At 43.2% G+C, this 21,147-nt stretch overlaps 1 protein-coding gene across 7 annotated transcripts in view; it reads left to right on the forward strand.

Annotated features, from left to right (window-relative positions):
* Window positions 1-21,147, forward strand: part of LOC138349446 (serine/threonine-protein kinase OSR1-like) — a 580,194-nt gene that overhangs the window by 487,538 nt on the left and 71,509 nt on the right. For 5 of the 7 annotated variants that reach the window (XM_069302665.1, XM_069302668.1, XM_069302664.1 and 2 more), the window contains 3 exons: window positions 6,574-6,735; window positions 8,480-8,668; window positions 8,824-8,847. In XM_069302665.1, the coding sequence (XP_069158766.1) occupies window positions 6,574-6,735; window positions 8,480-8,668; window positions 8,824-8,847 (375 nt within the window). The remainder of the gene's footprint in view (window positions 1-6,573; window positions 6,736-8,479; window positions 8,669-8,823; window positions 8,848-21,147) is intronic. The other 2 variants (XM_069302669.1, XM_069302667.1) reach the window with 1 other exon arrangement.

Here is a 21,147-nt window from a genome sequence, read left to right on the forward strand (position 1 = left end):
AAGGGGGCGTCTGGTTGGCATCTGGGTCCAAAAATGCAAAAATGAAAACTCGTTTGATTTCAATCAAACTTTTTTGACAAGTTCTATATGAAAAGTGTTTCATCTGGTCCAAGTTTCAGCATCGTAGCATAAATAGGAAGGAAGAAAAAAATATTGAAGTAGTTGTGAAAATTATGTAAAAATGGTCAAAATCGATTATCAATCAAAAGTGTCAACTGAAATCATAACTACGACTCTTTGCTATCACAATAGCATATATTAAACAAATATTATAATTAGTTTAATTGGAAAAAAATTTTAAGAAAAAAAAAAAGGATTTTTTTTTCTTTTTTTTTTTTAATATTTTTTTTTTCATTTTTTTTTGGGCGATTTGCATCAAACTTACACACCTGACTGTACGTAAGCCTAGCTGTAAGGATGCCAATTTTGGAGAAAATTGGTTGATGTCAACCTCAGCCACAGATTTTAGAACCTTAGACTTTATTCATTTCTGTGTTTTTTTCAATTGACACAAACGTTTACAAAACTGATTCCTTTTTTATTCAATTTACATGAAACTTACACAGTATATGTGGAGGGCATGTCTCTACATTGGGGGGCTTTCATTTTTCTCTAAGTTCATTTATTGATTTTATAATAGCAATAAACATGCCATATTTGCAAAAAAAATTTGGGGAACTTTGAACATTTGTATTAGGAAAACTAAAGATTTTTTTGGAAATTCTAAATCCCCAAATCCTTTATTATATGCTAATGTGTCAGAAAAGTGTCACAGAATAATTATATCTGAAGCGTGTGTTCTGAAGTGTGGACTTGAAAATGTGTAAAAAACGTTAAAAAAAAAAAAAAAAAAACTCCCTTTCTATTTACGCTGCAGTACTGAAACTTGGGACAATTTAAGCACTTTTCATATACAACTAGAAAATTAATATTGGTTGACATTGAACAACTTTCATTATAATAACCAGACGGCCCCTTTTTAAAGGTAAAGTCTTCCGACGTGAGTACACCCAGATCCTTTACATTGCCTTTTCGTTCTATGTTATGATTTGCCTGAGTTTTGTACGTGGTTTCTGTTTTTATATTTTCCTTTTATATTTTCCTATTATTATATTTTGCTAGGCCCCCATGAGTGGACATGTCCCAAGGGTTCAGCTATTTTAGCAAATTGTTTGGTAGTCTTTGGTGCCAGTTAGCAGTACCTTGCCTGGGCTTCCCTTAGTGTCTTAATAAGGCTAAGGGCCCTGTGAAGGCCCATGGGGGCTCCATGGTGCGATGGATGTGACCCTTGAATCCCCTCTCGCTTCATGCGAGTTGGAAGGTTGCTCTGTCCCCTTGTCTCTGGGGGACAATCACTGGTTGTGCCTCCGCCATGCTGCTTGTTGGGTCGGTAATTCTTTTGACCCGGAGTTGTGCGACGTTTGTTGCCTGTATGTGCTCAATTTCACCCAAGCTACTGATCATGATATGAGCGTGCAGGAAGCAGCTGCGTTGCATGCTACGTTTTAGTTGCTTCTCCGGATGCCCCGAGACTGTCCAGTTTTGGTTTTAGGGACCCGGACTTGGTGGTGGGAGTCGCTTCGGTTCTGGCTCCATCCTTCCTCCCCCTTGTCCTTCCCCTTCTGTTGTCCATCCAGTTCCTCTCCCCTTGCTTCCGGCTCCAAAGCTTATGAGGGTTTCGGAGTCAGAGCAGGATTTAGTTGGTGTTGAGACTCAGGCAGTCTCAAGGGAGTCCCCTTCCGGGGTGGCGACGAAGGCATTCAAGCCTGGTCCTCCTGCCAAAGCAGGGGGATCTCCCGCCTTTTTCCGATCCCGAAAAGGGACTGCACAAACCTCCGGTTCATTCTGGACTTGTCTCATCTGAACCCGTGGGTTTATTGCCCCTCCTTTTGGATGATTACTGTCCCAGGTCCATCTTCTGTTAGAGCCGGGCACTTGGATGGTGTTCTTGGACCTCCAGGACGCGTATTGGCACATCCTGAGTCATCCGAGGTTCAGGGACTGGCTCAGTTTTGTAGTGGGACGTCCAGGTTACCGCTTTCGTTGCCTTCCGTTCGACTTGAATCTGGTGCGTCCCGTTTTCACTCGTCTTACTTGGGTCATGGTGGCCCGCCTGCGTCTGTTATGTGTTCTGGCCTACCTCGACAACTGGCTGGTGTGGGCTCCCATCTTGTCCGCGTGTCTGCTCGCCAAGGATTTGGTTCTTTCCCAACTCGCTGGGTTCGGATTCTTAGTGAACAGGCGGAAGTCCCATCCGGTTCCCTCTCAGGTTCGGTCTTGGCTGGGTCTTAAGAGGGACGCTCGGACCGCTTCCTTGTCTCTTCCTCAGGCAGCTCTGCTTTGTCTGCACTTCCACCTCTATCTGTTTCTGAGGGGCTCCCGGGTAATTCGGCGGTTGCTTGAGGGTTTGTGCTGGAGCCTGAACTTTGCCACAATGGTCTACCCACCGAGTCGGGTGTGGCTTCATCAGCTGTTCTGATTCCTTCGGGGACGTCCCTTCCGCCTCTCACGCCTGATGAGTTCGGCCTCCAAGGGGCCTTGCATCGGTTGCTGCGTCGCCTGCTTCCTCTTCTGGTTTTTCGGGGTTCATTGCCTTGGCGCCTACCCAAGCCCTAACTCGATGTGTTCACAAATGCGTTGTCTCTTGGCTGGGGCTTTGTGACCAGTGCTCACCGGGCAGGTTAGTGTTGGCCGGTCATGTTCATTTTTCCACACAATTACAAATGTATTTTTTTCTTGCTAATTCTATGTATATTTAACAGGTTTACAATATTCAGGCAGTAGCACATCTGTACTGTTCAAAGAACCTGTGTTACATGTATCACAAATGTGTCCACAAACATTGTTCTTATTTTCTATATTGCATGTTCAATTCTTTACATTTACAACTTATATACACACTATCACAAACTATATACAACACTATCAATGCACTTAGAACTGAGTAAGTGTGTGATAAGTGAAGCAGTCAATGGGGCACTGGGCAACTATGCACTCAACGCACCAAGTGCAGAAGGATCTTCACTTTCGTTCCCTATGTTGCTTGTTCTTGCAAACAATGCAGGAACATTTACCCTTTTCACGTGTGCCTGTGCTTGGCATATAACCAAGCTTGTGTACAGCAAAGTATTCTTCACCCCTGAGTTTGTCAGGAATGGCATGATGCACTGTTACTGGCACCCCACATGTCACAACACTGCCCTCCACCCCCATACTTCACCAGTAGTTGTGACACTAGAGCAACACTGAATGTACAGATTGGTGGTCTCTTGCCACATTTCACGAGATACGTGTGGAAACAGTTCAACACTGTAACATCAACGAGGTGGGAAACATTTTCTTGGTCCACTTCACAGATTTTCCATGCACTCGACGGCACCAACCATCATGTCACATTTATCTACTAAATGCATATATACATTATAATCAATGACACAGTCAGGTTTATACATTGGCAACCTTGTTGCAAAGTTCACTTTGCCACTGTCCAACATTGCACCGGTGTGAATTGTTGTCAATATCCGCGAGCGCTTTGTCATGGGTTCGTATCCTGGCCGGGGAGGATTTACTGGGTGCAAATCCTTAACTGTAGCCTCTGTTTAACTCAACAGTAAAATGAGTACTTGGTTGTAAAAACGATTCTTTGCGGCGGGGATTATATTCCAGGGACCTGCCCGAAACGATACGCGTACTAGTGGCTGTACAAGAATGTAGCAACTCTTGTATATATATAAAAAAAAAAAAAATAATATTTACCTTGTGTCTGCCCCACCAGCGCACAGATAACATTTGATGAAACTTTCTCAGCTGGCATTCACAAACTGCAATACCAATGCCAAACACTGGCATTTCTCTCCTGTGTGTTTTGTCAGTGCCACATACACCGGTGTTGTGGTCAAAGAGGAATCTGGACAGCAAGGGGCTGGTATAGTAGTTGTGTGTGTACAGGATATGCCTCTTGTTCAGCAATGGTTCCATGAGTGTTTTCACGACACTGCCTGAGAACCTGTGTGGATCTTGACCTGGTGTGTCAACATACCAGGTCAAGATCACACCTCAATACAATATCATGTCCGTGCAACCCATCCTCTTAAAAATAACATCACTTTTCACTGGTACGTGCGCTATGGCCAAAAATAGACGTAATTTGAAATGAAACTGGCTCACGAAAGTGATGTACTGTACTGTTTTCTGTTTGAGTCCTCCGGCTTACTCAGCTAGGTTAGGAGAAGAAACTTTCAATTAACGTTTTCATGACTTTTGAAACTTTAGGAGTTATTCCTGCCTCCTAACCTACCAGAGGACCCTTAACTTATTGTTTTGAAAAAAAAAATCCCAAATTTATTTTAAATTTTGTTTTCATTTTCAAATTAAATTCATTTTCGGCCATGCGAGCAAACAGCCAAATTTAGATGTAATTTGTAAGAGGACAGGTTGGTCCATGACCATACTAGTTTCACAGTCACATAACACGAAAAACTTAAGTCCAAACTTGTGCCACTTTGATGGTATGCACTGCTTGAACGCAAGTCGTTCCTTGAAGAGAACTAGCAATTCATCTATCACGACATTCTGTGCTGGTACAAAATAGTCACGGAACTTTCCTTTCAGTTCACTAAATATCTTCCGCACTTTCCACAGACTGTCGTGTCTGTCTTCATTATCATTGTTCTTAAAGTGCAGGCACCTGAAGAGCAGCAGGAACCTATCATGTGACATGTACCTGTTGAACAAGGGGGTTGGAACAAGGCTGTCTTTGTTCCAATAATTCTGGATCACATGTTTATCTGCATTCCTCATCATCATGCACAACGCTAAAAACACAGACATTTCCTCAATAGTCGCATCTTTCCAACGTGTCAATCGAGAGGCAGGTAAAATTCCAGAGTCAATGAGTTCCAGAGCTTATTGGTTCGTCTCTGCAATTAGATGGTCCATAAATGGCTGATCGAAATATGCCAAAAAATAATCAATTTCAGCCATATCATCACCAGTATAGGGGGAATAAGGGTGTTACACCAACATTTTTATCATCAAACATAGGAATTTATGGGACAAAATTGTCACAATCCTCCCATACAAGTACTCTTGTGTTTTGGGTTTTGGCACCAACACCAGCACGAGCACCACCAGCACGGGCGCCAACACCATGGCTCTGTCATTTTGTGCTAGAGCTGCGTATGGATATGCCAGGAGATAAGGCCGTGTAGTATAGGCCTACCACGAATATCTTATGTCGAGGGCTCACTGTTGTCATTGTCCTCAGGCTGCGTGACACACTGGCGCTTGCCTCGGCGAGGTGCTGGGGCAGCAAAACCCCACATAGTAACACCATAGCAGCTTGCACTCGGTTCATCAACACTGCTTGTATCCGAGCCTACGTCACTGAACCCAGAAAATAACTCATCACCTATACTATCACTCGGTAGACTCATGTCTGATGACACAATCGTGTTGGTATCTCCAGTGGTGTGGATTCAGGGCGGAATGGGAGGCCAGGCGAGGTGCATGAATTGTACACACTCTCGACATCGTCCACCTCATTGTCCCCATCACTCGTGTCAGACGCCTGTGCTAGGTCTTTATCTGGACTGTAGTCTAAATCTTCAGTAATCGGTCCATCATCAAACAATATGTTCCGTATTTCGGCCTCTGAGAGTCGATTTTCAACACCGGGACTGACCGTGGACTGGGAGCTCGTGGATGATGCGTCAAACATGGTTACTACCTTGAAACTGAGGCTCACCACGGCGGCCATGAGGCATGCTGGGATTTTTTTTTAAATGGTGGATGATCACTGGAGGCCTCAGGCACCCATATCGTACCCAGGTCACCGCGCGCCAGCTTTGAATCCTATGCTATACCTACGATTGCCCTGAGGTGCTCTGCGCATCCTCGATTTAGTGCCTCAAGGCATTCTGCGCACAGTACTGTGGTTAAATCGCCATATGATGATATCCACATTATCCTGTGAATCAACAGTTGACGATGACCACTGCCTAAGGGTTAAGTTGTATTCTCATCAGATATTTAATTTTATGTTGTTACGACTTTCTCTTAGGTAAAAAATTCCCTGCAAATTGGTGAAAATGAACACAACTATAAATATACAGAACAGATATTTATGAATAAAGTTATTGATTGATTAGTGTATCCCTGGCAGCATGATGACAAACACTACCATACCAGTGTGTGTAGTTGTACAGTGCTTATATAGCGGAACCTCGAGTGACGAGCGGCTCCAGTTATGAGCATTTTGAGTAATGAGCAAGCCACTCGCAAAAAATATGTGTCGACTGACAAGCTTTCGCCCGATTAACGGGCGTTCCTGCTGGTTCTCGAACACCTCTGACGACAGTTTTGTTGTTGTTTCGCAAGACGAGTTTTCCACGTGACGAGCTCGGTGCCGGAACGGATTAAACTCGTTAATCGAGATGCCACTGTATTAATAATTGTTATCATTATTATGTTTTCACCATATAGTTGTTCAGTGTTTCAGTATTTTTTATTATCGTGTCATCAACTTTAAAATCTGGCATTCTATGTTTCAAATCATGATTGGAAATGTTACAGGTCTCAGGATATGATTTTAAGGCTGATATCTGGTCTTTTGGCATCACTGCAATAGAGATGGTGACGGGAACGGCCCCTTACCATAAGTATCCGCCCATGAAGGTCCTCATGCTCACGCTGCAGAATGATCCGCCAACTCTCGAGACAGGTGCCGAGGAAAAGGTACGTACAATGGCATTAGACGACTAAAACTGACTCCACTTGTCAAAATTTTAATCCATTTCAAAATGTCACAGATTGATTCAGAGGAAATTAAATGGTAGTTATGTGTATTGTTATTCTGACTTTTGGTTAATAGAATATGATTAAATTCATGTGTATATGTAGTATAATGTCCCTAGTATCTAGTGAAAGGTTCTGGAAGTAAGCAGACCAAAACCATCCTCATTGATGAGGGAAAAGATCCGTCGCAAAGACAACAATTGATTAATAAATTGATGAGAGGAGGAGCATGTTGATATGCAGGCAGGATCTTTGAAACATTTACAAGTCTTGTTAGAATAAAATATATTTCAGAACCTTATCAATATCAACTTCTATATAGTAAACTGGAACAAACCAAAATCCTGGACGAGCTTAGAACACACGCTGCTCATATCCAAGGTTAATCCAAGCTGAAGACTAGTCACAGAAATAGATAATATAGATTTTTGACACAAACAAGTCATTAAGATGGGCAAATGAGAGACTGAGTGTAAGGCCTTGATTCAGTTTTACCTCTGTAATACTTAACAGTGCAAGAAAAGATCCTCTGAATGACTGCTTTATAAGCCCCTACTTAGCTCATTCATGACACAGGAGTAATTTATCATTGAAGAATTACAAGTAAGAGAAGTTGTGACATGACGAGCTGCCACCAACTGATGTGTGAGAGTGTGGGACATTTATCACTATGATCCCAACCTGATCCAAGACCAGATGGTGTTAATTATGGATAGATAGCACATATTCACAAGATGGCAATACAGAAATACTAAGGTTTAAAGTAACTATTATGCTATGACACCAACAGCCAAATGTGTCGCCTCAACATCACTGATTTGTCCGGCGCAAGTGGCCACCAGTATGGTCGGGTGACATCATACTGTATTCTCAAAGTAATTCAAATTCTGCTCACTCTTCTGTCTCTTCTGATCTCTGTTGCCTGGTCATAGAATTGTGTCAAGTTTGTGAAGCAAGATTTGCCATCCTTTGATGGTGTTATATGTCATCAAAAGTAACCAGCATAATGTAGACGATGCATCATAATAATGTGGCTGAAGATGCGACAAAAATTATTGTCGTTTCTCTATTTTCTGATGTGTGGTTTGTTCATCTAACCAACATAGCACTTAAGCCATCTATCTGTCTCCATAGTGAGATCCTGGTTTGGACCCACATCTTTAGTCATGTCCAGTTCCAGCAGGTGCCTCCTTCATCTCTGGTAATCTCAAACTTCTCCAGTGCTGTTTCACTTGACACCATCTCCAATAAATAGCCACAAAGTTTATTTTATTCGAAGATCCAGATTGGGTGTGGAATTATATGATCAAGATTTTGAAGGATGCAGTGTATAAAATATGGAATATTTTGAGTACAGCAATTAATTTATTATACATTCTATCCACAGCTGGTATAGGTACCATAATGTTTGGATGATGGGCTAAAAGAATGGTTCCAGAAAAATACGGGGTGCAATAAATACACTAAAGCTAAATTTAAACATAATAATCAAACTTCTCTTTAAATACCCTTCCTTCAATTATAGAAGAGAAATTACTAACATAGCTTCAATTGTTCAAAAGGGAGGGGATGTTAGATACAAGTTGGGTAGGTACCTAACCACATATATACACAAACTTAAACATTAATACTGTAAATTAAATAATTTCTAAGTATTAAAATGAACATTTGTCTTCCCTGCTAGGACCAGTACAAGAGTTACGGGAAGACTATAAGAAAGATGATAACAGACTGCCTGCAGAAAGATCCCACTAAGCGCCCCACTGCCTCAGAATTACTCAAACATCCATTTTTCAGAAAAGCCAAAGACAAGAAGTACTTGCAGTCTGTATTATTGCAGGGGGGGCCATCGATAGAGGAAAGAGTCGCCAAGGTAAGACCCTAGTTTGTTTTAAGGGGCTGGGATGACTTCAGAAGGTAGGTTAAGCAAGAGCTTTGTACTTGTGAAAGAGAGTCGTGCTGTCCTTGTCATATTTTTTTTATAACATGAATGTTATTTATTTTATACTTTTGTTTTTCTGCTTCCAGGATGAACCCTTCTTAAGACGGAGGGTGAGTTTAGATTCCAATGAGATGATTAATATTTAATCATTCATTATTAAGATGGACCCTTTCCTCGGAACAACCCTTAGATTTCCTCCTTCGGCAGGTGAAACCATGACTGACGTATGATATAAAATTCAATTTTGTGTTGCGTTTTCTCCTCTAAAAATTCTTTTCTTTGGTTATTGGCAGTTCTGTCATTCTAAATTTATATAACTTATTAGTTACAGTATTTAATATTTTTCTTTTTTCTTTGCTTGTATTTCATTCCTTTGTTTTTTCTGCCTTCATTTTATGCTATATTCTGTTTGGTGTTGCATAGGATGGCCCTTGGAAGGCCTGTGCCAGACATTTGGGCACCTGCTAAATATTATATATTTTCCTCCTTATTTACTTTGTATGCTCTTAAAATTTTATTTTCTCTAGAATTACAATTATAGAACACTTTTCCTAGTTGTAGATTTTAGAAGCTTCATTATTTTTCACCATTTACACAGAATTAGGTATCGGATACAGTATTAAGTTTTTTCTTTATCAGTTACATCAAGAACTTTCACATATAAGTAAGCCAAGACTGTCCCGTCTTGAGTATTGCTTGATACTCGCTTCCCCCTTCAGAGCGGGAGTGCTGAAATAGAGGAATACAGAGAACATATACGACATACATAGATGCGATAAAGCACTTAAATTATTGGGATTGTCTCAAAACTCTCCAAATGTACTCACTAGAAAGTAGATGAGAGAGATATAAAATAATATACACATGGAAAATACTGGAGGGCCAGGTCCCAAATCTACATAGTAAAATAATAAAATAATAACATTCTGGAGTGAACGATATGGAAGAAAATGCAGACTAGAACCAGTGAAGAGCAGGGGTGCCATAGGCACAATCAGAGAACACTGTATAAACTTCAGAGGTCCACAGTTTTTCAACATTCTCCCAGTGAGCATAAGAAATATTGCCGGAACAATCGTGGACGTCTTCAAGAGAAAACTACATAGTTTTCTTCAAGAAGTGCCGCACCAACCGGGCTGTGGTTGACATGTGGGCCTGCGGGCCGCTCCAAGCAACAGCCCGTTGGACCAAGCTCTCACAAGTCAAGCCTGGTTCGGGCTGGGCTTGGGGTGTAGAAAAACTCTCAGAACCCCATCTAGGTACATCCAGGTTCATTTATTGGATATAAGCATGCCATATATCCGTGTTACTATTGGATAGTTTAGAAAAAGTTGAAAGTGTACAGGTGTCACCACACCACTATTGTTGGTGTGCAGGCATTGTCTACTCCTCATGTGAGTCATCTGGGTTTGCTGTTGCTAGTCGTATCTTGTTCAGCTCTTTCATCCTTCGCTGCAAGTTACCAATTCTAGTGTCATATTACAATATCTATATTATTTGTCATAATACAGTATTACACAAAATTCTAGCCAGCTTCATAGTTTAAATACGAGTGTCCAATTTTTTATGTACATTGCCACACATGAGGTTTATGGTGTACTGTTAGTGGTTTTTTGTACCACTGTCAGGAGGTTTATGGTGTACTGTTAGTGGTTTTTTTGTACCACTGTCAGGAGGTTTATGGTGTACTGTTAGTGGTTTTTTTGTACCACTGTCAGGAGGTTTATGGTGTACTGTTAGTGGTTTTTTGTACCACTGTCAGGAGGTTTATGGTGTACTGTTAGTGGTTTTTTTGTACCACTGTCAGGAGGTTTATGGTGTACTGTTAGTGGTTTTTTGTACCACTGTCAGGAGGTTTATGGTGTACTGTTAGTGGTTTTTTTGTACCACTGTCAGGAGGTTTATGGTGTACTGTTAGTGGTTTTTTGTACCACTGTCAGGAGGTTTATGGTGTACTGTTAGTGGTTTTTTGTACCACTGTCAGGAGGTTTATGGTGTACTGTTAGTGGTTTTTTTGTACCACTGTCAGGAGAGCAACACTTGCTGGGCTCTCTCCCAACACTGTCCATACTATGCTGCTGACATTGTACCACTGTCAGGAGAGTAACACTTGCTGGGCTCTCTCCCAACACTCCATACTATGCTGCTGACATTGTACCACTGTCAGGAGAGTAACATGTATATAATACTCACCCAACACACTATACTGCACTACAAATTTAATATATTTTTCTTTCATTCATTATACAGTATTCAAGTGAATACCGTTTGAATAAATTTTCAACAAGTGTACAATATTTTGTGTTCTCTTTCTCTCCCATTCAGAAACTAACTAGTCTTTTTGTGGGTAGCCCTGTCATCTCCCTGAAGCTCTCATACACATATCAGTGCCATACTACTTGGTGCCTTCAGTAGCAAAGTTGTATTTGCCTACCGGGGACCACAAACCAGAACCTGGTCTCTTCAGAGAAGTGCAGGGAGTGATGGCCTATGATCACTTTATATTTATACACTAGTCTTATATCTATATCTGTCTGGGCATTTGGAGTGACCATTCATACACATTCCAATGTTGTTGGGTTTAGTATAAACTTCTCTGGTGAAGGTGTCTTTGAAGGTGGTCTTTGGTTCTCATTTAGACATTGAGAAAAAGGAGTGCACCATCGATGCCCAGTTCATGGGTAAAGTTAAGCACTGAGTTTTGGGTAAGTAGATTTTTTAATTGCGACATTTCCTAGGTCTTTCACACATATGAATATATCATCAATGTATCTGCAGTAGATGCCAGGCTTACCTGTGGTTTTGAAGATGGTGTCTTTTAGTATTCCAATATAAAAGTTAGCAAAGAGGACTCTTAGTGGGGGCCCCATGGCTACTCTGTCTGTGTACATATACTTGCCTCCCCAAGGGGTTGTAAATCACATTTTTGGTGAAAATCTCCAGAAGATTACAGAGGGCAGACTGAAATGTCTAGCTCTGGAGTAGTGTCTACCACGTGACAATACTACTAGGTTGAGAGACCCAGTTGGATACCAGTGGTGTATTGCTTGGGACCCCCCTCTTATTGTGAATATTCCTAGTAAGGCAGGTAGAGCTCATGTCTTCCACTCGGGTGGATGTGAGTATGAGGCTTCAATGGTGCGAGCGAATGAAATGCTATTTCCAGTTTATTGTAGTTTGCAATTTATATGATTAACACTTGGATCACCTAATATCTCCAGACTTAAGTGATATTTTGAAGAAGCCATAGACAGAGTGCCTATGCACTCCAGGCCTTGATCCTTGGAACTCTATATTCTTACAGAACTGTAAAAAACCAGCGTTGCATGTAATGAAACATCATTTTCTGGGTGAGTCCTGGAGGCTCCCTGGAACTATCAGTCTGATATATGCTATACTAGTCTGGGGCTTCAGTCACATGGAGTTCTGCCTACTGGGAACCACAAGCCAGAACCTGGCTCCCCCAGAGAGGTGCAGGGAGCAATAGCCTATGAAAACTCCACTCTGAGAGTATATTCATGTCTGTCATCGACCAGAGTTAGACACCCAGAAAGGTAGGCATCCCAAAATAAACTCCAACTGGTAGAAAATTGCAACCCAAGACCGAACAGAGCCCAAGAACTTCTCCCAAGAAAAAATGCAACCCAACAAAATGTCATCAGACTGACGTGCTGTCCCCCCCCCCCTCCCTTCCTCCAGTGGTAGGCCGCTTCCCCCCACCAATTCGGAGACTGAGCCTGAGCAAACGAAAATAAAAATTGCCAACCAGAGGGAGAGAGAGTGCTAGGGAGCCTCTGGGGTTCTCCCAGAAAATTCTGTTTCATTACATTCAGTGCTGGTTTTCTGTGGGGAGCCCCGTCAGCTCCCTGGAACTAGATACCCAAAAATAAGTAAAAGAGGGACTTACTCATGAGGTTGCAGCACCGCATTCATCATGACGAAGATGGGACAACTGGCTACAACTGATGACCCAAGGTCACACAACGCCGCCCAGAACATTCACAAGATAACGGGTGGCCAGAACCCTGTTTGGCCCCCAAAACTCCCGTGCCTGTATATCAACCCAAGACATGTTACCAAAGACGGCGGCAAGAGCCGCAAACTTCCGAACATCATGGGCACGAGGGTAGACCGCAAGACTTGATAACCCTGCGGACAATCTGAGAGACCCAAGCCCTGGAACAAGTGAAATCAGATCAACCCAAAGCGCATCCCCGGACACAGAACCCAAGGTGCGCAGGTAGCGGCGGAGAGCCGCAATTGGATACAAAATATGATGCACCCCCGGCCTGACCAACCAAGCATCAATCACCCAAGGACCCCTCTGGAAGCCCGCCGTCTCATTCTTTGTCAGAAAAGGATATGGCTGCAAACGAACAAATTGTCCACCAGGACCGAAAGAGCAGAAAACCCTGTGTCGGAGGAGAGCATGAAGCTCACCATCCCGAACCCCTGAGGCCAAAGCCATCAAAAGTAAAACCTTCTGAAAACAATCTCGGACTGAAGAGGGCCAAAACAAACCGAGGAAAAGAGAGAAAAAAGAGCACCAGATCCAAAGACCAGGAAGGCTCAGGCGGCACATGAGCAGGCCGTAGGTGGAAAACGCACGAGAAAACTTATGGAATGGAGCCAAAGTGACATCCACCCCGAACACAAGGTGGAGCGGCTCCACCAGCACCGCTCGATAAGAGGCGACAGTATTTGGCATAAGATGTCGATCCTGAAACAGCCAAGAAAGGAAAAAGAAGACAACATGAACAGAAACAGAAGGCAACCTACGAAGAGAAAGGAAGTGGCAATAGTAATGCCAAGAGACTTCATACTGTCGCTGAGAAGAAGACTGCAAGTGGGACACAAAGAGAAACCCACCTGGTCACTATACAAGTGGTAGATACACATGCGTTAATAATACCAGACGCGAAGAATGGAAGAGTAGATCGAACCAGCAAGGTACTTTACCGGCCCGATCTGCCGAAAGAGGTGGAGCTGGGGAAAATGCCACGGGTTTGGACACCGAGCAAGCAGCGACAGAAACCAAGGCTGGGCTGGCCACCATGGGGCCAGAAGGAGAATCCTTCCCCGATTGGACTCCACCCAAGCCAGAACCCAAAGCAACAGTTAGACCAGGGGAAGAGGTACAGGGACCCTCCCCCCATCTTGACCAGTCCTGACAAAAACCATCAACATTTGGGGAAGGGCGCCACATACACTAGGAGACGCCACGACCACACTGACACAAAGAGGTCCACCTCCGAAGGTTTGAACGTCTGGCAAAGCCAATTGAATGACTCGCTTTTCCAACTGAAGGCGTTGAACAGAGGAATGAACTGAGACAGGCCATCCACCAGGACGTTGGACATGCCCCCTGATGTGAACTGCACGCTTGGTGAGTTTGCTGGCTTGGTGAGCAGTGGTCACAAAGCCTTAGCTGAGAGACTACATGTCTGTGAACACATTGAGTGAGGGTTACGGATGGCGCCAAGGCACTAAACCCTGAAAAACCTGAGGAGGAATTCAGAGATGCAACAACTAACACAAGACCCTCGAGGGACAAACCAAGCGGTCGCGAGAGTAGCGGAAGGGACAGCCCCAAAGGAACTAGAACAGATGCTGAAACTCAACACTACCCAGCGGGTAAACCAGCATGGCCAAGTTCAAACTCCCGCACAGCTGCTCGAGCAACTGCCGAAGGCTGCAGGGGAGCAATTCCACAGGAGGGAAAGACATGGACACCGTCCGAGAGTCGCACACAAGGCCCAGCCAAGTATGAACCTGGGACGGAACCAAGTGGGACTTCCTCCAGTTCACCAGGAACCCGAACCCAGTGAGCCGGGAAAGAATCAAACTCCTGGCGACCAGGCTGGCTGGGAACCCACACTAATCAGTTGTCGAGATAGGCCAAAACCTGAATACCTAATTGATGCAGATGGGCCCCACGACCCGAGTAAGACACGTGAAAACACGAGGTGCCATATTAAACCCAAAGGGAAGGCAATGAAAGCAGTCGAGCTTGCTGCCCCACCACAAAACCTAACCAGTCCCTGAATCCTGAGTGAATAGAGATGTACCAATAAGTACTCCGTAGGTCCAGAGACACCATCCAAGAACCCTGGATCACCAGCAAATCAAGTACATTTACATCGCATCAGGCTTGGATACCCATGTGCATGGGAAATAGGTTTACAGGTTCCGGAAGATGAGAGGAAATGTCAACACTGTGGAGAAATGCCCGACAGACCACTGGAACATTATCTAACACAGTGCACAGTTACAAACCCATTAAGATTTCAACTTAGATTCAACAGAGCAGAAGTTGTTAAACACATATGGCAAAATCTTACTGAAGCGACCTTATGAGTCATAAATACTCATACTCCGCACAAGTAAAACAGAAACAAGCAACACTTAGTGGGCCAGCCAGAGGCTTAGGGCCCGCACAGGAATATCCCTGCAAAAAAAAACAAAAAAAAAACAGCAAATCAGAAAGAGGATGGCAACTGGTAGAAGCCGCCTGTAAAGCTGAGAAACGATCGCATCTGAAAACAACAATGGACAAAAAGAAGACGAAAATTTAAGAGCCAGGGCCCAAGCCAAGTCAAAAGAGATAGTGAGGATGGTCTTGAGAGGCCATTGAGAAGCAAAAACCAGTGACACTGTCTCCTGGCGGATTGGCGCAAACAGTTTCAGCAATTCCACCAGTGCCCGAGCAGGTGAGGCCAATGCCCCAGACAATGGTGCGGCACTCACCTCCACGTCCTCCACAAGCCAGTCCGAGGACAACTTGAGAAGGAAAAAGAAGGGCAAGATCGAGGCCAGATGCCCACGAGCGAGTAAATCCTCCACAGCCAAGGCAGCCGAAAGGAAGGGGACTTGTGTGTGCAACTGGAGCAAGCCAACCTCATGAGGATGCACAGGGGGCATAAAGGCACGCATTGAGGTGCTCAAAAGCGCCTCTCCAAGTAAACCTGTAACACAGTAGTAAGCTCCAACCAATCCAGAGTGCGGGTACGACGAAACTCGTGCCATTCCCCAAGCGAAAAGAAAGGGCAGTCTGCCAGCCAGGAAGATGCTGGAACCTCATAATGCACCCAATACGGGGAAAAAGAACCGAACTCAAAAGAGACCAGGTCTATCACAGAGGCAAAGTTCGGGTCTCGCAGGAGGTACACACCAAGGGCCTCCTGAACCTCCGCAGGGGAACTCCGAGAGGTGGAAACCCTCCGGAAAGATACAGCCGCTGAACCCAAAGGAACCCGTAAACAAACCTGGGGGAAGCTGAGTTCGTACAGGGAGGGGGGGATATCAAACTCGTACAGGGAAAGGGGATACGAAAACCTTAAACCCTGCAACAGCAAATCCCGCCATGAAGGGCACCAAGGTCCATGCAGTATCAAACGGGGTCTGTTATTGTCTGTGTGTGGGAGGGTCGTGGGTTTGTGTGCTCAGCAAGTAAACCTAAATATACTAGGACATATTAGGGTTACAGGGATGGAACACAGAACACAGTTATCACAAAGTGTATAACCACACTTAGGAAAGAAAAAATACAGTGATGACACTAGAGCTTTGTGTTAAATAGAGAATAACCACCAGCACCAGTCCACGTGGAAGTGTAATGTACAGTTTCTATAAACACTTATAGGTACCTGTAGGAACACAGGTACCTGTTGGATCTATCACAACGATAGACTGACATGGGAAAACATCACCAAACTAAGGAATGACATTCATGAAGCACACAGGCTATCATTCACACAACAGCTACCAGAAATATATGCAGATTGTGTAAAAACAGCAACGAACATGAAACACAATCCAGGGACTGATAGTTTAGAGAGCTAAATTAGCAATGTGGAAGAACACTGCATCGAGGTACACAAAAACGACGTCAATATTAACCCTTTAACTGCGCAACGCGCCTGCAGGCCCCAGGCTACGGGTGCGCAACGCGCCTCCGGGTGTTTCTATTTTTCACGTTTCATTCAAAACTCCTGCGGATACATTGGGTTCAGCATCCTCAGGGCTCTTGTAAACAAACGCCATCTTAAAAAAAAATCACGGTCCACATTGCCAGGTATCAGAGCCTCAGTAGTGAGTGAGCAACCAAGGCTGGCGCTCGCAGCATGAACGCACAGCTCTGCTGTTCAGCGTGTGACCACAGCATCGCCTAATAATGTCAAAATATATATATATTACCTGTATTATTTAGCCATGATAGTATTATAGAAGAGCCTGAGTGGGATAATGACTGGGTACAATGTTCAAATATCAGTGATTCAATGCTGTTTACGATGTTCACAACGCTAGCCACAGCACCACAGCATTATTTCGTCCATCTAGGAATCTTCAAACGACTTCTTAGGTTCCTTTTCAAAATAAACGTGTGGTCAATTATTCATTTACAGAAATTAGTGACCAGGATTGTGGTTATAATTAGCGTTGTGCGTAGTATTGTGGAAGGAGGAATTTTGGTGAGGGAGGGAGGAAGGGAAAGAATTGAGGTAGCCTCATTGTGTGGCAGCCACTCTTGTTTTGCTCATCATACTAGCTTTGTGGCTCGCTATGGGGAACACACGTGTACATGGGTATATACAGTGTGTGTGTGTGTGTATATAGTGTAATAACAGCAACAGGAATATGTTGAGAGGAGCTAAGAACATAAGAACATAAGAACAAAGGTAACTGCAGAAGGCCTATTGGCCCATACGAGGCAGCTCCTATCTATAACCACCCAATCCCACTCACAAACATGTCCAAGCCACGCTTGAAACAATCGAGGGACCCCACCTCCACCATGTTACGCGGTAATTGGTTCCACATATCAACAACTCTGTTACTGAACCAGTATTTACCCAAGTCTTTCCTAAATCTACTCATATACATGTCCAATCCCACTCATATACATGTCCAACCCATGCTTGAAACAATCGAGGGACCGCACCACCACCACGTTACGCGGCAATTGGTTCCACAAATCAACAACCTTGTTACTGAACCAGTATTTACCCAAGTCTTTCCTAAAACTAAACTTATCCAATTTATACCCATTGTTTCGTGTTCTGTCTGGTCCGTGCGAGGCAGCTCCTATTGGTCCATACGAGGCAGCTGCTATTGGCCCATGCGAGGCAGCTGCTATTGGCCCATACGAGGCAGCTGCTATTGGCCCATACGAGGCAGCTGCTATTGACCCATACGAGGCAGCTGCTATTGGCCGGTACGAGGCAGCTGCTATTGGCCCGTACGAGGCAGCTGCTATTGGCCCATACGAGGCGGCTGCTATTGGCCCATACGAGGCAGCTCCTATTGGCCCATACGAGGCAGCTCCTATTGGGCCTGTGTGGGTGTGGCTGCTCACACTCGCGATGTTCTGAATGTGTTGATGGTAAATGTATATAGTGTGTGACAGTGTATAGTGTGTACATATGTTGTAAATATACATAAATGAACATGAAACTTTGGTGTGAATAACTGTATGATGGGAGGAGCAATGTTGGTGAATACAATGTTGGAGGAGTGAGGGAGGGCTGGTTGGGTGTGACAGCTTACACTCACGGTGTTCTGAATGTGTTGATGATGAATGAATATAGTGTGTGACAGTGTATAGTCTGTAAATAGATTGTATATATACATAAATTAGCATGATACATGGTAAATATGTGCAACATATGTGTACACGTGTCATGCACGTAACACAGTGTCCTTGGACAGTACGGATGTTTTACTGCCATAATATGGTGTACGTGTTCATTATACATAGGATTAGCGCATAAAAACAAATAAAATGTATTTGGAACTGTGCGCAAAAAATGAACTAAAATATATTCGCGGCAACTCGCGCGCCCCGCCCCGGACACCCCACCGGCCCTGGGAGCTTACGGCACGGGCGCACGGGGAATGATGACGTCACACACCACCTTATGGACCCCATAGCAGCCAAAGTAAGTACAATTTTGAAATTTCGTTGTTATACCCATATACAGGGAGGGGTTTTTGACACTTTCAGAACTAAAAAAAAAGTTTTCCCGAGAATTTATTTCTTGCGCACTGGGGGAGGGTGTCATATTTATAGGCCGCGCAGTTAAAGGGTTAAAGAGCAAAACGGTAATATGAATAAGGAGAGCAAAAATGAGAAAGACAAGAAAAAATGAGAAAGATGATTGTAACAAGGAGAAAGATAAGAGCAATACCAAAAAAGAATGCAGAAACAAGAAAGTTAGGACAAAAAACAGAGGTGGCCAAGGCATGCACAGGTATAAACAACCAAAATAAAAATCACAGATGAAAGTATTTCCAGATATTATGCAAAAGGAAAGTGCAGATATGGGACCAGAGGCACAGAATGCACATTCATGCATCCCCGAAAAGTCTAAAACATGTTAGGGAGGGGTAGATGTCGTTTTGGAACAGAGTGTAGATATTTCCATCCTAAGCTATGCAAACTCTCAAGTGATGAGAGGAAATGCTATGATCTTCAGTGCCCTGATTTCCACGTGAGAGGTACACAGCACTATTGAAGAGAGGCGGTCCAATATTTTAACCCTGGAAGGTTTTTAGAGGCAGGCAGAAACAGAGAGAGGAACAGGCAGACAGAAATGTTGCAGGAATACAGATGGGGAAGGGGGAAAATGCCCAAGACTGGACGACAATTTGTCATCAAGCTCACACATACTACATCCCCCAACTACACAGAAACTACCACACTCCCTAGTACCACTACCAAAACTGGACAAATAATGGCCAGAACAGCACACCCTAGGTCAGGGTGGAGAGGAGGGAGAACTACCAAAACCCTCCAGAAGTGACACAATATGAAAAATCATTCATATTTGCAAACTTACAAGGGCTAAATTCAAAATCAAGAATTAAAGTTAAGTTCATAAATGGCCTCCTATTAGAGTCAAACTCAATATTTGGGGCATTTACAGAAACTCGTACAAAATCTGAAATTCCAAACTATAATTTATATAGATGTGATAGAGAAACTAGATCAAATGGAGGAGTAGGTCTGTATATTAAGAGGACATGGTATACACAGAGCTACTAAACTCAACCAATGAGTGGGTAGAGGTACTTAGAATTAAGGTAGAAAAATAAATCTAATTATTATTCTGATATAAAAACTGTCAGATACAATGGTTGAGGAATTCACAGAGTAGATGCACAAAATAGGAAATACTGTATCCTTGACAACCTACCAAACCCAGCACCAGATATTATCTTCTTTGGAGATTGGAGACTTCATTCTACCAAGTCTAAGATGGAGAATGGCAAACAAAAATATCATAGCAGGGGAGCACCCTGGAAATAGTCAACCTTTTGATTAGAGAACTTTTGAGATTCTGTGACAAATTCTGGCTCAGTCAGCAGATTACAGAACCAACTAGGAACGAAAACACACTAGACCTGTTATTCACAAACAATGAGGAACTAATCAGACTTTACAATCTCAGATACAACATACTACTCAGACCATAATCTCATTGAAGTGCAAACTAACATTAATAACGGTAATAGGTCAAAGAGAATGAACAAGCAAAAAAAGGTATTCAATCAATTCAATTTCAACAATAAGAGGATCAACTGGGAAAAAATAAATACAGTATAGACCTTGCAAACATTCAATAGGAGACGGTCAACGACAAAACTCCCACACAGGGAATAACACAACTGAAAGCTGAAGCATACAAGATCTGCTTGAAGCATGTGCCTGTGAGGAGAGTCAGAAAGAAGACCACTCTAGAAAGAGAACGCAGACGACTGTACAGAAGAAAAAATAATAAACGGAAATGCTTAACCCTTAAATGGCACATAGCAATATACCATTTGACACCCACAGGCGCATACCAAAAAAAAAAAAATTATTTTTTCTTCCTAACCTGTTAATTTGTGTTCACTGATCACGGGAAAAATAATAAAAAAATCGTAAGTGGCATATATTGCCCACTATAGGGCGGGGAAGTGTGGCAAAAATCAGGCGCTGACTAAGCGTGCGTCCCAGGCGGTCTGTTGATCGCCAGCTGTCAGGCCAGAGTTTCCACAAAGAGATAATTACCTAATTATTTCAATGTCTCTGATTGATTTTTCGTAGTATTTTTGCTGTAATATTATTCAATAGTGTGTAGTGTGATATATTTATATAATAAAATGAGTGAATCATCGCTGTACTCAAAAATATGGTGTGCATATTGTTGATTCAATTATGTTCATCAAACAGTGAACAAATACTTTGTCGGTTATTACACTATATACACAGGTTATATATAAGTATCTGCATGTTTTGTTCACCATGACAAACCACTAAGTTGGTATGCTGAGTGGCAGTGGCAGGCAGTGACTGGCTGCCACTGCCACTCAGTGTATGGTGCGGTATGGTGCCCAAAGACCATCGTGGTCATCAGTAAACAACATGA

Source organism: Procambarus clarkii, chromosome 48, assembly GCF_040958095.1.
Source record: "Procambarus clarkii isolate CNS0578487 chromosome 48, FALCON_Pclarkii_2.0, whole genome shotgun sequence".
Lineage (NCBI taxonomy): Eukaryota > Metazoa > Arthropoda > Malacostraca > Decapoda > Cambaridae > Procambarus > Procambarus clarkii.